The sequence below is a fragment of the Phyllostomus hastatus genome, unplaced genomic scaffold, assembly GCF_019186645.2.
Source record: "Phyllostomus hastatus isolate PE091 unplaced genomic scaffold, TTU_PhHast_1.1 phas_scaffold_385, whole genome shotgun sequence".
NCBI lineage: Eukaryota > Metazoa > Chordata > Mammalia > Chiroptera > Phyllostomidae > Phyllostomus > Phyllostomus hastatus.
In genome coordinates this window covers 7,018,480-7,034,359 of record NW_025334026.1, presented here as the reverse complement: position 1 = coordinate 7,034,359, position 15,880 = coordinate 7,018,480, and the positions used below count along the sequence as shown (strand labels likewise).

General features: G+C 37.8%; 1 protein-coding gene across 1 annotated transcript in view; it reads right to left on the bottom strand.

Moving 5' to 3' along the window:
* Window positions 1-3,208: 3,208 nt before the first annotated feature.
* The window catches only part of VKORC1L1 (vitamin K epoxide reductase complex subunit 1 like 1), a 70,853-nt gene continuing 58,181 nt past the window's right edge, over window positions 3,209-15,880 (bottom strand). The window contains exons 2-3 of the mRNA XM_045819529.1: window positions 10,618-10,727; window positions 3,209-7,011 (exon numbers count right to left, since the gene is read on the bottom strand). Coding sequence (XP_045675485.1) covers window positions 6,785-7,011; window positions 10,618-10,727 — 337 coding nt within the window. The 3' untranslated portion in view covers window positions 3,209-6,784. The remainder of the gene's footprint in view (window positions 7,012-10,617; window positions 10,728-15,880) is intronic.

Here is a 15,880-nt window from a genome sequence, read left to right as displayed (position 1 = left end):
AATGGAGCAGTGTCTGAACTGGGAAGGAGCTCAGAGGGTACCAGTTCTTGCAGGGCGTTGTTCCATCCTCAGCCCTAGTCTCTTCCCCACAGAGGTGGAGATGGGCCGAAAAGTCCTTTGACCTCATCGTAACTGATTCCACTGATGGTGAGACCTCTTTAACTACACCGGGCCTGTAGACAAGTACAGCTGACCCTTGACCACCACAGGTTTGAACTGCACGAGTCCACTTTGTATCGACCCAGCAGTGCAAACTCGTGTTGCCCAAGGGTCAGCGCCGTGCTCAGGATCGCACACGCAGGGAGGGGCTCACTGCAGTTAGACGCAGATTGCCCACAGTGCAGGAGGTTGGCACCCCTAACCCTGCATTGTTCAGGGGTTAACTGTATTCCCAGCTCCCAGAGGATGGTCTTTCCTTACGGAATCATTTCTCCTCTTCACAGGCTCCATTACAGCAAGTAAGGGACACTGTTCCTAAAATCTCAGTATTCACCTATCCCAATTTAAGGCTGAATGCTTTAGAAAAAATACTAATTGGTCCAATCAAATGGATGACTCTGAACCCATACAGTTCTTAATGCAGAACTTGGTTCATTCCCCTGGCGGTTGCCTGCGCACGTGGGAACACACGCCCCGTTAGCCTCCCCTTCCAGGAACCACGGCAGACAGTGAGGGCAAGTGGACCTCACTTTAGGGGCCCTCTTTAGACCTCTTTTCAGAAGTGAGAGTAGTCAGTTCAAATAATTAGGAATTCTAGGGGTTACGTATTTCTATTTGCCACTAAATTTCCTTAAGGTAATCATCTTGTGTTTTGGTTCAGTGTCAAAGAATAATATGTAAAAAAACTCTTTACTTGACAAACATTAAAAAGTATACATAACAGATACAGTTTTACAAATCAGGGGTAAGGCCCATTTCTTGATTTTTATAAATACTGTAGAATGAGCCCTGGCTGGTGTGGCTCAGTAGGCTGAGCACTGGCCTGTGAATCAAAGGGTCACTGGTTCGATTCCCAGTCGGGGCACATGCCTGGGTTGCAGGGCAGGTCCCCAGTAGGAGCGCACAAGAGGCAACCACACATGGATGTTTCTCTCCCTCTTCCTTTCCCCTCTCTCAAAAAATGAATAAAATCTTTAAAAAAAACCTGTAGAATGGAGTTTGTAGCTTTATTGGGCATTGACTTTTTTCCTGCCAGCCATACTACATATTTAAACCTCAATAAATATTAATCTACAAAGCACATTTCCTATCATTGTTACCAGAATACCTACAAACAAGTGCTGTTCTCACTTCCCAGCCCTCGGGCACTGCCGGGCAGCCTCATGCAGGTCTCACCTCTGGCTTTTAAATTCAACCTAAGCAATCCATGTAACCAAGTATCTCTGGAATTAGGGTTTTTTTGTTTTGTTTTGTTTTTTTGGACATGGGTTGTTTTCCACACAGTAATACCCACTATAAAAAGTCTTTTCTCATATTCTATGTTTTAACTTCCAGAGTTTTCCACTAAACAGTAGTACTTGGGAATCACAGCTGAGGAGTATGTAATTCTATCACTACAATGTTTTACTTACATTTTAAAAAATGCATTGACTTAAATTTTTTTTAAAGTTCAGTTAATTCTGTTAATAAAATAGTTAATAACCAATTTGCTTATTTTTAAATAGAAGTCTATTCAGTTTAACATGTAAATACCACCTCAGTGCTACTAAAGACTGATTAGTTTTTTAAAGACCCACAAACCTCCAAGCTAATAGGGAGTGTCCTGGTCTCACCTCTGAAGAATGATGGAGGGATGGCCAGCTCTTTGATCTTCCTTTCCCCCAATTCTGTACACACCCTGATAACAGATTACAGCTCTGGGAATTTCAGGGCTGACCTCCCCCAGGACTGCTCAGACGAGGACAAGAGGCTAACTCACAGAAACAACGCTATATTCCCTAATAATGCACAGTGGAAAATTTGCTTTTGGGAGGGTTACCTCCTATTTGCTTATGGGAGGGTTACAGCACAGTGCCTGGCTGGTAGAGAATGTTTACTAGTAAGTGAATGCATGGCTGCTTTGTGAGCCTGGTGTTCCACCCTTTTGTACCAAAGGAATAAGAATTGGCAAACCTGGTATTTGTTGCCCAACTATTATTTTTCTGTCCTTAAGAAAAATGAAGACAAAACAGTAATGAAATAGGTCTCTTAAGACTTTTTTTGTTTTCTAAAAGCCAGAACAGACCCTCACCCTTTTACGTTTGCACTCCAACCCTGCCCTTCACCGCTAATTCTCCCCTAGGGCTATTTCTGCTTTCGCAGTTTAAGACTATTTACTGCTTAGACTGTCCACTTTCTAATGGGACATGGGAGCATTATTTTCATTAGTAGGACGCCTCCATATCACAGGTAGATGTGCTGTTTTCGAGTTTTCTTGCAGGCAGGTAATTACATTTAGATAAATCCTTGATACACTTCAATTCTTGGATCCAGGTGTTTTTATCTTGCCCAATCTAGGTGTCCCATTCACTTTCGATGCCTTATCACCATCGCTTCTATCTGAGCTCCAAGGCTCATTTTCCTTGGAGGCTTTTAGTCGTCCTTTGTCTTCCATTTTCTGAAGTGAATATCCAAATTGGATGAAAGGAAACAGGTAAATTCTTAATTTGGTTTTCAGACTTTATAATTTGTAGGTTGCCTTTTAATGTAGAAAGGAATGTATCTTTGCAAAGAGCATTTCAGTGATCAACACAATATATCTGTAAGACCCATTTCTTAAATCCTAAGGTTCTAGCACCAGACACATTTGTTCTATTCAACAAAACACGGTTAAACTATTTCAAATGGAGTCATCTTTCTTGTAGATGTTACTTTTTAAGAAAACTAAAAATGGAGTACTCAAGGTAAGCTCAAGTAAAGCAGCAGAAAAACAGCTGATTAACAGATACATTCTATGTGCCTACAGAATGGAAAGCAGCAACATCTTTTTCATTCATTCTTGACAACCACATACATTGGAAGCCTACAGGAATTCCAAGCATGGTAATCTCTAAGAATTCTGCTTGTGTCTTCTATAAGTTACATATAATTTGAGAGAAAAAGAATCAACTCACTACACCTGTAGAAATGGGTTACAATATGAGGTTACTTTCAGAGTAGTTTATGAGTGAATTCACTTCAGCTTCTCTTCTAAAATATAACACTGCAGTGTAAGAATGATGGCAGCAACTTCCACAGGTAACTTCTACATTTATTTTATACCAAAAAAGTTATGTGCAACAAATAAACATTCTTACATATTTACATGGTTTTTTACCAGTTAGCAAAACTGTGTCCTAAATCTCTGATAAAGAGTATTCCTATCTATGTTAAAGGGGAATTCTGCCCAGTTAACTCCACTTTAAATGAACGTTTACTCTGGAGTTTAAAGCACTAGTAATAAATATTTTTGATGGAACATACTATACAGATCATACACCTCATACCTAGGCCATGCTTAATACAGTTTTATAATAAAACATCTCACCTTTCTGGGCTAATTTGTCAAAGACATGTTTAACCAAGTAGCCTGGACTCCTACCCATGCCCCTTTTGTTTTATTGACGGGTAGTTCTCACCAATGAGGAATCATAAGTGCGGCCTCACCTACCTAAATAGGGATGTTTCACCTGTGTTTGCATGTTGGGGAAAAATACACGAGGATAAAGGTTGCCTATTAGGTTCTCCTTCTCAAATGGGTCACCAAAAAAAGTAGTGGGTTTCTTGTTGGCATGTGTTAATACTGATTTTTGAGATACTCCAGCATTGCCTGCTGTCAGGCAGTGGTACCAATTTAAGTTATGAAATAATTGCTGAAGGTAACTTTGCACTTCTGCCGATAATCTTGAAAGTAAATATAAATAGAATATAAGCAAACTAAAGCCAACAAATTATTTTTACTGTTGTCTTGGTCCTCTAGCCTACCTAGTAGGCCCAAAGATCTCTCATACCAAAAGATCTTTGTCTCTTCAAATGGCAGTTGTCACTGCTTTCACCATCTTTAAGGTAACGGATTCAAGGAGAGGCTACATACATCAAGTAAGAGTAGTTCTTGGCACCCGGCTAGTCAAACCCGAGTTATTTCACCATAAGTTAACCCGCACTGACAGCAACTAGCTGCAACGAAAAACCAAATTAAATTCTCCAAACCACCTAGATTCCCTAGAATTTATCATCTAACCACAACTTCTCTTATTTCTCCAAATGATGCAACTATCAAGTTAATAAGAGGCTTCATTTGTTACAAATCATATCAAAAAGTAAGAAGCATGGAATTAACACCAAAAACAAATTCTATCTCCCCCCTAACATCTTCGATGTTGGTGGCTAGTAATTTTACAATGTTTACATATTGTCTAAAATAGTCATACCAATCCTCAAATGCTGTAACACGGTGTTTCCCCCCTTCTTCTGGGGTGATGCAGAAGATGCAGAGAGGAGCCTAAATTCGTCCAGGGCACAGATGCAACCGACACCCACCAGGGTCCTGTTGCTTACGGAGGTACTGGCAATTCAATGCTCTCAGTCCAGGCAGCACGTGTTCATCGCTCAGTGAGAAAGAGGTTATTAATTCTGGGTCATAGGAATGTGGCAACATTTTTTTATACAACTCAAACAGTGGTGTTTTCCCCCAGGCTTAGGAAAGCAAAGGGAAAACATGAAGGGTCTAGCTGAACATTTTTACATTTTCTCATGGAGTTGAAGACATTTGCAAGAGTGCGACATCAAGACAAGCTTTAACTATACTCTGCTGATTGATACAAAATATGATGAAAAACCATTTTAAATTGGGACATGAGGAACTTGATTAGCAGAACCAGTGTTACATATACCACAGAAGTCTTAACCGTTGAGCCATTTCCACTGCAGCTTAGAAAAGAGAACCAGTAAACGGCTTGGCAGAACTGGAAGCACTACTACAAGACCTCATTGTACAGTTCACTTCAGCATTAGGGCTCGTTTCTCCATAAACAAGAGACACCCAATCAATGCTTTCTAGAGTTCTTTAACTACAGAAAAAAGAACAATACATACATAATAAAACAGGCATTGAAATATTCACATTCATGGGAACACCAGCCTGGACGATTTCTGAATTAAACCCTCGTTTACAAAACTGGTTTAAACTCATTCAAGTTCATTACAATTCAGATTTTATACCTGCCTTGGGCTAAAGGACATATTGTATCAATTAATGACAGTTAGTTGGAAACAGTTCCTGACTCTACACATACAGTTTACAGAGAAGAGCCTGTCCCCTTCCCTTCAAAAAGGCAAATAAAGCACTTAAATTACCAGTCTATTTTTAACATAATGACTGATTGAATTGGAAGCAAAGTTTTCGCTACTGCCTCTCAATCTAAGGAACTGAATGATCATATAGAACCTTTCTACAGAATGCAAGTTGTCTACTTTATGCTAAGAAAGGAAGGAAGGACACTTATGCCCAGTTCAACACACAAATTATTTGGTTTTTTAAGAGAGAAGGCACTTTTAACATTCTGATATAAGATGTTCACCATAAAACAGACCGTCACAATTTTATTTGGGTTTATTCAAATCACTTTAAAAAATTCTGTGTTTGTGTAGCTACTAGAGAGAACAGTGACATTACTGCACTTCGCCCTCAGGTATGTCTACCTGTAGAACTCCTGATTAAGCAGACTGAGCAGCATGGCAGCCCTAAAGTTTACAAATCCAATAATATTTGACTCTAAAACGATTAAACTAGACATTCAGTTAATTAGTGCAGAAAGTTAACAGGGAAAAAAACACTACAGAGCTACCCAAGGGCAATCCTACTCTGGAGTGACTGGGCTTATACTGGTTATTTCAAAGCTGTAATACTGTTTGGTTGAGTGGCACCAATGTTAAGGAAAAATATGAAAAGTCAACTCTTGTAAGAGACTTTATCTTAAAATCCTATATTAATATTTCCAGCTTTTCTCCAAAGAAATATACCCATTTTCCCATCTTTAGTGTCCTGAAGGCCTTGGACTTGATGGTTTGGTCACATGACTTAAGACAGAACTGAGCCAGTTTTATGACTGGACACAAGCTTGACCTGAATGTCCAAATAGTTTCTTCCTTTCAGAGGAAGGAGATGAAAGGGAACAACCTACCCTATTATTTTTGCTGTCAATGCTGGACCCATGGCTACAAGCATTTTTCACAAGATGCTCTGTATGGGCTTACTACTTTCACGTTTTCTTTGTCAGTGTTGAGCTGACAATTCTTCATTGCTATGCTTCAACTAAACTGTACAGTAAGTTCTGCAGGGATGGATCCAATATTTCTACCTTTATTTACAAATATCACAGAAATGAATTCTAGTTGAGTCTACATTTTTAAATTCATCAGCTAAAAACATACTACATATTGTAAACATGGCAATACTAAGACAGTATCTATTCTAAAATATTTCCATGTCATGATCACATTGGTTAGACCTGAAGTTGAATTTATACATGGTGGGGAATTACTAGCAATGGTTGCTCACTTTACAATTGAGGGCTACATTTAATTATTTCAGAAACATGTTCAAAGTAAAGTTAAAGCTTGTCTTTGATTGGCTCGGCGTATTTTTTTGTATCCACATTTAAAATGAAGATTGACACAGAAAATACCCTTCTAATTTACAAGATTTTAAAAAATCAGTTTAAGATTCTTAGGGAAAGTGTCTGTTGTGAGGAATAAAAAAAATGCTGCAAAATTAACTTAATGGAAAAAGGGACTTCAGACTGTCAGTTAGGAGTTCGCCAGGTTGTCAGTCCTGCTTGGGCTGCAGCTGCCGTTTCCAGGCCTCATTCAAGTAAACTAGTCGTTTGTAGTTGATGATAAGAAGAATGAAGTTCAGCACGTATGTGATGACGCAGATGATGCAAAACTCCTTCAGCACAAAGTACAGAATGTAGGCCAGGTACAAAGACCCTACTACAGACACGATGGAGGATGTCATGAGGATTAAAGCTGCAACTGCACTTGCTGTCATGCCTGCAAGAGAAAGACACTTGGCTCAATCAGACCTTGACCCTGGAGAGAAAATTTCTGGGGAAAAAAAAAAAGGTAACATGGTAACATTTTTTGATTTGCTAATGTTGGAATACTGATCTGACTGGAAAACACTATGAAATTTGAGAACAAAAACCACCAGCCTATTTTGTTACAATTATGTAGGCTGACTTTGCATACAGGACACCCAATTTATAGCTGCTTTTTTTATAGCTGCTCCATGTTTTTGACTTGTCAATATTCTAGATGAGATGTTACTTATTTCATAAACTAGCTTAGTTAAGGCACACAAGGGAAACAGGCAATCTTGCAATCACATTATGCAATGAAGCTGATTTATAAAATTGGGAGCCCCACCTTTCTTACCGAGTAAAGGAACCTTAGGACTGTGACGTTTTGTTTCAAGCAGGACACATTTTCCCTGGCCTTTTCATTATAGGCTCCCTATGTGTGGGAAGTAAAACTTGCTTTCTCATGTTTAGGCCAAACTTAACAAAAATCCATAATGGGAGATAATTATACCAAAATGCTGCTGAAGAAGAAAAAAATATTTCAAAAATGGCTTACCCTGAAGGATAAGGGAAACCATGTTCAGCCAGTTGACCACATGTGATTCAAACCAGATCAAGAAAAAAGGCAGTTATGTGTGCTAGGCTGGGGCCCTCATGATAAAACTTGTCTGAATTCTTGATGCCATCTGACACCTTTACATGCACTGTTGTGTAATTTCCTGTAGCCAGCAGTATTAAGAACATGTGCGTTTACCCAACAACTAATGGACACAACTAACAGAAACAGGAAAAAGTAAGACTAGGTGGTGGTAGGTTTGATGAGGTTCATTAAGGAGCTAAAATCCATGCTGCCCATTAAAGAGAAGTGGCTATGGGCTGCAGCCTAGCCACAGGGGCCTGACTTGCCTGTGGCACCAGCTGGTACAAAAGTAGGATGCTTCAAGAAGGCTCTTCAAGATTAAGATGCTGTTGGGTGCCTTACACCAGGGACTAGCAAATCCTACCAGCCACCTGATTTTGTAACCCAAAGACTCACTGGATCTCAGCCACATTCATTGTTTTATGTAATACCTGTGACTGCTTTCACACAAGAATGGCTGAGTTGAGTAGTTTTGACAGTTAGCAAAACCTAAATTACTTTCTATCTGGCTTTTTACTAAAAAAGTTTGATGACCTCAACTATGCTAAACATCTAAAACTTCAAAAATTACATAGCCACCCTAATTTTAACCTAAAAAAGCTGGTTTCAAAATAATATGGACTACCTTCTCTGTGCTAACCTTTAATTGTAATATTGTGATAATAATCATGACTACGTCCTAATACTATCGTGCAGATTACAAGAGTGAACAGGTGTAAACACTTAGGATGCTCCATAAACATTAGCTATTAGTTACATATGACTGTACTAAACTTTCCTAATGTACTATAACTGCTGGCTCAGGACAGAACTCCCAATGGAATTTAAGATGTGTTGGAACTCTAAACAGGTGATCGCACAATCAACCAATGGAGGATTTCACAGCTGTAAAACAGAGTGAAGACACAATGCACTGCTATGGAAAGAGCACCACGATGTCAGTCAAGCAAAACAAAAAGTATGTAGAACAGTGTGGTAGCATTCGCCTTTTTAAAAAGAGGCAGAAAACTAAGATTACATATTTGTTTTTTTCTTGCACATGCCTAAAGAAGCTCTGTAACAACAACAACAACAAGCAGCAGCTACCAGCAGGAGAGGAACCGCAGTGGGAAGTGGGCAGAGGGAAACAAGGGTGGGAAAGACTTCTCACTATGTAGCATTCTGTACATTTTTTAAAACACCTTTAAACCATGTGAACACATTAACTATGGAAAAAACTAAATTAAAAATGCTGTATCTCAAACATCTTAGAAGAAAGTGAAGATGATGTGCTCAGGAAAGTGTAGATGAGTTCAAATGTGCCTCCAATGGTAAAGATACTGACATTAAAAATGCATAAAATGTGAACAGAAAAAGTACATATAATACATATGATTTAAAATATCTATACATAATGATATTAAATATAAATAGAAATTTATTCCACCTCTATCTCCAAAAATTAACACAGTCCAAAGCATTTCTTAGGCTACTTTAATTTGGTATGTACTTTATACACCTTTAGAAATCCAAACAAAACAAATTCAAATAAAGGGAATAAAAAGTGAAAGTCTCAATCCTGGTCCCCAACCACTAGACCTTTTCTTATGCATTTACATGCATATGTGTAAACATACAGTTATCTTGTACCAACTGTACCACAATTTGCCTTTTTTCCTCTAAACTGTGCTTTGCTCTCTTCAGGATCCACATGTAGACCAACTTTTTCTTTAATGGCTACACTGTTTTCTAGTGTGGAGGTAACCTAATTTGTTCAACCAACAGGTTTTGCTGAGCTACTTTCAATTTTTTGCTATTTTAAACTGTACTGCTACAAATATTGTGCACATTTTTGTATCTCTACAGGATATGTAAGTACAGGATGGAACAAACTTGATAGGACTATTTAGAAAAATTTAGATTCACAATCTGCCTCACAACAAATCCATTTCAGTTAGACAGGAGAGCACAGAAGAGCTGGCGGATAACAGGACCAAACAATTAACAATAAGCAAGGGCAAAAATGAATTAATTTAACCTTAAAAGTATAAAAACTTTAGTACAATCAAAATTCACAAAACTAACATAAAGAAGGATAAAGAATAGGTTAAATATTTGTAACAAATATGAAAATGGACTATAATCAGAATCCCAATAACTAAATTGGCAATAAAAGAAAATTAAAATATAATAAAATAAAAAGAATAGCTACTAATATATAACATTAAATGAGGCATTTCACAGAAAACAGTTTTTAAAAAGGAAGGTGGATGAAGCTTTGGGGAAACATGACAACTGAGGGGAGAGCCCTTTGCCAGCACCTATCGAACTCCATTTAAAAACCTGTGTTTTGACTTATTCATGCCATGTTTGGAAATTTACTCTGCGGAAATAATTCAAAGAGGAAAGGCTGTATGTGTCAAGGGACTTTTAAACAAAGTTGATCATCATGTTATTTAGACATAAAAAGTTTTGAGACCTGAGTCAACAATAACACTTAAGAAGATAGACAACATAAGAGTTTGTGTAAAAACAAGTGAAAAAAATCAGAAGAAAATGCTAATTATGCATATGTACAGGTGTCGGAATTATGAATATCATTAACCATTAATGTTTTCCCAAAGCATGTATTTTAAAATAGCTAAAGAGTGTATAAAATAGTAAGGAAAAAGGTTTCTAGAGAAGCCTGGAGTAATCTCTCTGAATGGGACTGGTTTGTATAGACATTATGGGATGCCATTATCCCTGATTAAACACCAACCGATACCAAGTTCGGCATACATGTCATCAGAATTGTAGTGAACCCAGTTTCACAATGCAAAAACGTGTAGTAACAAACTAGTGGTTCTATCATTCAAACTTGTTTTTATTTAAAGACACACTTCAAAGCAAAGACAAAGTAACTAAATGGAATATAACAAAAAAAACCTTATTTTTGTATTGCTGAATAATACTTACCAAGTAATAACTGTAGTATATAAAATACAAGTCCAAAGACACTGTTTGGCTGGTTTAATACACCATCCTTTCCAAAAATGGAACCCAAAAGACCAAATCCTCGACCCCATCTGTAAAATAAGGAAAACCAGTAACCCTATATTTGAATTTTCCTATTTTGAAAAATGTAAAATTATCTGAGAATGTTATGCCAATATACCCATCCAAATCTCTAAATTACTGTCTATATAGTCTCTTTTCCAAAAGGTAGGATAAAGTATTCTTTTTCTGATGACATTAGAATTTGCAGAGGAAGGGTTCTCTCAATTTCAGCTACAGTCTCTTAGTAGCAGCACCACTGACAGTTTGGGCTAATTCTTTGTGTAGGGGGCAGTTCAGTGTGTTCTAGGGTGTTTAGCGGTATCCACTATATACTACTAGTACCCTGCCAGCTGTGACAACCAAAAGTCTTCAACCATTGCCAAATGTCCTCCGGGGGCAAAACCACCCCCAGTTAAAAGCGATTGATGTAAGTTGTCTCATTTGTTCATTCAAAGTTAAGTAGACAGAGAGGCAAGTCCAAGATGGTGGTGTAGGAGGATGCTGAGCTTGTCCCCTCCCAAGAACACATCCGATGTACAACTATATTTAGAGCAATTATTCCTGAGAGACAACTAAAAGCCAACTGGAACGGCTTCTGCACAAGAAACAATAGGGAGACCACATAGAGAAGGTTGGGGAACCCCAAAAGCTCTTCAGAAGCTGAGGAAACTCTCCAGGACCAGAGGAATCATTGGGCACTATTGCTTATGTTTCCTCTGCACTTGGAGAGCAGGCAGGAGCTCTATCCAGGTTGTCTGGCCAACCTTTGGGCCTGCTGTAGTGTGTACCCAGGCAACTCTCCCAGAGCTAGCTTCAGCAGGAACAAAAGGGCAACACAGCATGTATACAAGGGCCCCTCCTCCACCAAGAGACTAGTCTAGCATCTATGGCAGGGTGTTCGAGAGAATGTGGAGCTAGCAAAATGCTGTGGTACCCCTGGTAGGGCTGCAGAGACAGTGGGTCACTGCTTCAGATGCGTATGCAGCTGCCTCACTGGGGGTAAGCGTGGAGCTAGCAGAACATTATGGTACCGACACACAGGGCTGCTCTGTGCAGAGTGAGTGGTACACTGCTGCATAATGTGGAACTGCCCTGACCAGAGAGGGTACAAAACTAGCAGAGTGCATTGGTGCACACACATGGAGCTGCTCCATCTAGAGAAAGTGTGAAAGTAGTAGGGCTTTGTGACACACACTCAGAGCAGCCCCACCCAGACCCAGACAAAAGAACAGGATAGGTGCCCACACCAGATGGCTGCACCCTAAATCCACTCCTGGACAGGCATCACACGAGGCATCACACGTGCCCACCTGCTACACCCCGCCTGTCAAAACCATCTGGTACACAGTCTGCACAGAGGCTACTTTTTGAAGACTGGGAGAGAGATCTTTTCAAGATTTTATTTGTTTTTAGAAAGAGGGGAAGGTAGGAAAGAGCAGGAGAGAAACATCCACTCACTACTTCACATATGTACCCTGACAGGGACTGATCCTGAAACCCAGGCATGTACCCTGACTGGGAATTGAACCCACAACCTTTTGATTTATGGGGAACACCACCCACCCAACTGAGCCATGCTAGTCAGGGTTGGAGAAATAATCTATTTTCGTCTAATTCACAGGAATAAATACAGAAAGTTAAACAAAATGGGGAGACAGAATATGCCCCAAATAAACAGGGAAAAGAACATTAAAAACTTAATGAAATGGAAGTAATTTGCCTGATATAGAATAGAAACAGTCATAAGGATACTCAACAAACTTGAGAGTGGAATAGATGAACTCAGCACTTCAACGCATTAGAAAATGTAAGAAAAAAACAATGAGAGACAAAGAATACAATAACAAAAATGAGTAGTACATTAGAAGGAATCAACAGCAATATAGTTAATACAAAAGAATGGATTAGTGACCTAAAAGATAGAATAATATTATAAAAATCACCAAATCACAACAGCAAAATGCAAAAACAAAATTTAAAAATGAGGAGTATAGGGACCTCTGTGATAACGTATATCAAGCACTCTAATATTTGCATTACAGGAATTCCAGAAGAAGAAGAGACAGAAAAAGGGACAGATAGTGTATTTGAATGGCTGAAAAACTTTCCTAATCTGAGGAAGGAAACAGAAATCCAGGAAACACATAAAATTCTAGCAAAATGAACCCAAAGAGGACCACACCCCCACACACTGTAATTAAAGTGACAAAAGGTAAGGCTAAAGAGTCAATCTTAAAGGCAGCAAGAGTGAAAGACAAAGTCACATACAAGGATAATCCCATAAGGCTATCAGCTGATTTCTCAGCAGCAACTCTATAGGCCAGAAAGAAGTGGCAGGAAATAAAGTGCTGAGAGAGAGGAACCTGCAACTTAGAACATCTCACAAGGTTATCATTCAGAATTGAAGGAAATATAAACACAATGAGTCACCCATTTAAAAAGCTAATATAAAGGTTAACAGACAAAAGTAACAAAATTAACTATAGGTGCAATAGGATAAGCGCATAACAAAAAGATACTAAACATGATGTTAAAACCAAAGAAAGGGGGAATTAAAAATGTAGTGCTTTTATAATTTATTTGAATTTAAATGCCTATGAACTTAAAATAGACTGCTATAGATATAGATGGATACATATGAACCTCAAAGTAACCACAAACCAAAAATATGCAAAAAATACAGAGAGGAACCTAATCAGAACACTAGAGAAAACCAATGAATTGAAAAGAGATCAAAAGAAAAACAAAAACTACAAAAGCAATTAACAAAATGACAATAAGCACATACCTATCAATAGTTACTTTAAATGTAAATGGACTGCATGTTCCAATCAAAAGAATTGGGGTGGCACAAAGGTTAAAAAAAACAAGACCCATCTATATGCAGCCTACAAGAGACTCACTTTAGATCTAAAGACACACACACTGAAAGTGAAGGGATGGAAAAAGATATTCCATGTAAATGCAAACGAAAATAAAGCTAGGGTGGCAACACTCATCAGACAAAATAGGCTTTAAGACAAACAATGTAAAAAGAGACAAAGGAGAGCATTACCTAATGACAAAGGGATTGATCCAAGAACAGGACATAACAATTACAAATATGTACATACTCAACATGGGAGCACTTGAGCATATGAACATAAAGGCAGAAATTAACAGTAATACAGTAATACTTGGGAACTTTAATAATCCACTTGCCTCAATGGATAGATCATCTACACAGAAAAATTATTAAGGAAATAATCATTTTAATGCCACATTAGACCCTACTGACTTAAACAGACATTTATAGAATATTTCATCCCAAAACTGTAGATTACATATTTTCCTCAAATGCACATGGAACATCTTCCAGGAAAGACCACATATTAGGTCACAAAAAAGACCAAAATAAACTCAAGAACATGGAAATTATAGCAAGCATATTTTCTGACTATGATGGCATAAAACTAGAAATCAACTACAAAAAGAAAACTAGAAAAAAACACATTATGTGTGTATATTTAATAGCATACTACTAAACAACCAATGAATGAAAGAAAAACTCAAACAGGAAATAAAAAAACTACCTTGAGGGGAAACCACCACCACAACTTTACAAAATTTATGGGATACAGCAAAAGCTGTTCAAAGAGGAAAGTTCAGGGTCACATAGGCATACCATATGAAGCAAGAAAATTCCCAAATAAACAACCTAACTTTATACCTAAAGAAATTTTAAAAAGCACAAAGCCCAAAATAAATAGAAGGCAATAATAAAGATCAGAGTGAAAAGAAATGAAACAGACTAATAATAATAATAATAATAATAATAATAATAATAATAATAATAGAAAAGATCAACAAAACTAAGAGCAGGTTCCCTGAAAGGATAAAACAATTGACAAACCTCTTGCAAGACTCATCAAGAGAGCCCAAATAAATAAAAATAACATATTAAAGAGGAGAGATTACAACCAACACCACAGAAATACAAAGGATCATTAATGAATACCATAAACAATTATATGCCAACAAATAGGGTGATGAAAAAAAAACAAAACCAGATATATATCTAGACACACAAAACCTTCCAAGACTAAACCAGAAAGAAATAAAGTATCTGAGCAGACCATTAGCAATGGAATTTAGTATTAATTTAAAAACTTGCAAAAAACAAAGCCCTGATGGCTTCATAGGTGAACTGTACCATTTAAAAAAAGCTAATACCGCCCTGGCTGGTGTGACTCAGGGGATTGAGTGCCAACTGTAAACCAAAGGGTCGCCAGTTCAATTCCCAGTCAGAGCACATGCCCGGGTTTTGGGCCAGGTCCTCGGTAAGGGGCATGCAAGTAGCAACCACACATTGATGGCTCTCTCCCTCTCTTTCTGCCTCCCTCTCTAAAAATAAATAAATAAAATCTTTAAAAACAATTAATACCTATCCTTCTCAAACTATTCCAAAAAATTAAAGAGAAAGAAATGCTTTCAAATTCATTCTGCAAGGTCAGCATTACCTGATACCAAAATCAAAGACACTACAAAAAAAGACAGTTACAGGCCAATATTCTCGATAAACATAGAGGCAAAACTTCTCGCAAAGTACTAGCAAACTGAATTCAACAATGCCTTAAAAGGATTATATACATGGGCAAGAGGGTTGATACCAAGGGTACAAGAGTGGTTCAACATCCATAAAATAATGTTATTTATCTCATCAACAAAACCATTGATAAAATCATAAGATCACCTCAACAGATGCAGAAAAGCACTTGACAAAGTCCAACATCTAGTTATGACAAAAACTCTCAACAAAGTAGGTAAAAGAAATTTGTCTTAACATGATAAAGGCTATATATGACAATATCATACTCAATGGTGAAAAGCAGAAAGCTTTTCCTCTAAGATCAGGAACAAGACAAGATGTCTGTACTAACCATTTTTATTCACTGTAGTAAGGGAAGCCCTAGCCACAGCAATCAAAGAAAAATAAATAAAAGGCAGCCGTTTGGAATGAAAGTAAAACGGTCGTTACATGCAGCTACCATGATACTCTCTATTAAAAAACCCCAAAATAATACATCAAAAAATTAATAGAATTACTAAATGAATTCAGTAAAGTCGCAGAACACGAAATTATTCTATGGAAACCCACTGTGTTTCTACACTTTAAGAATGATCAGAAGGAGAAATAAGAAAA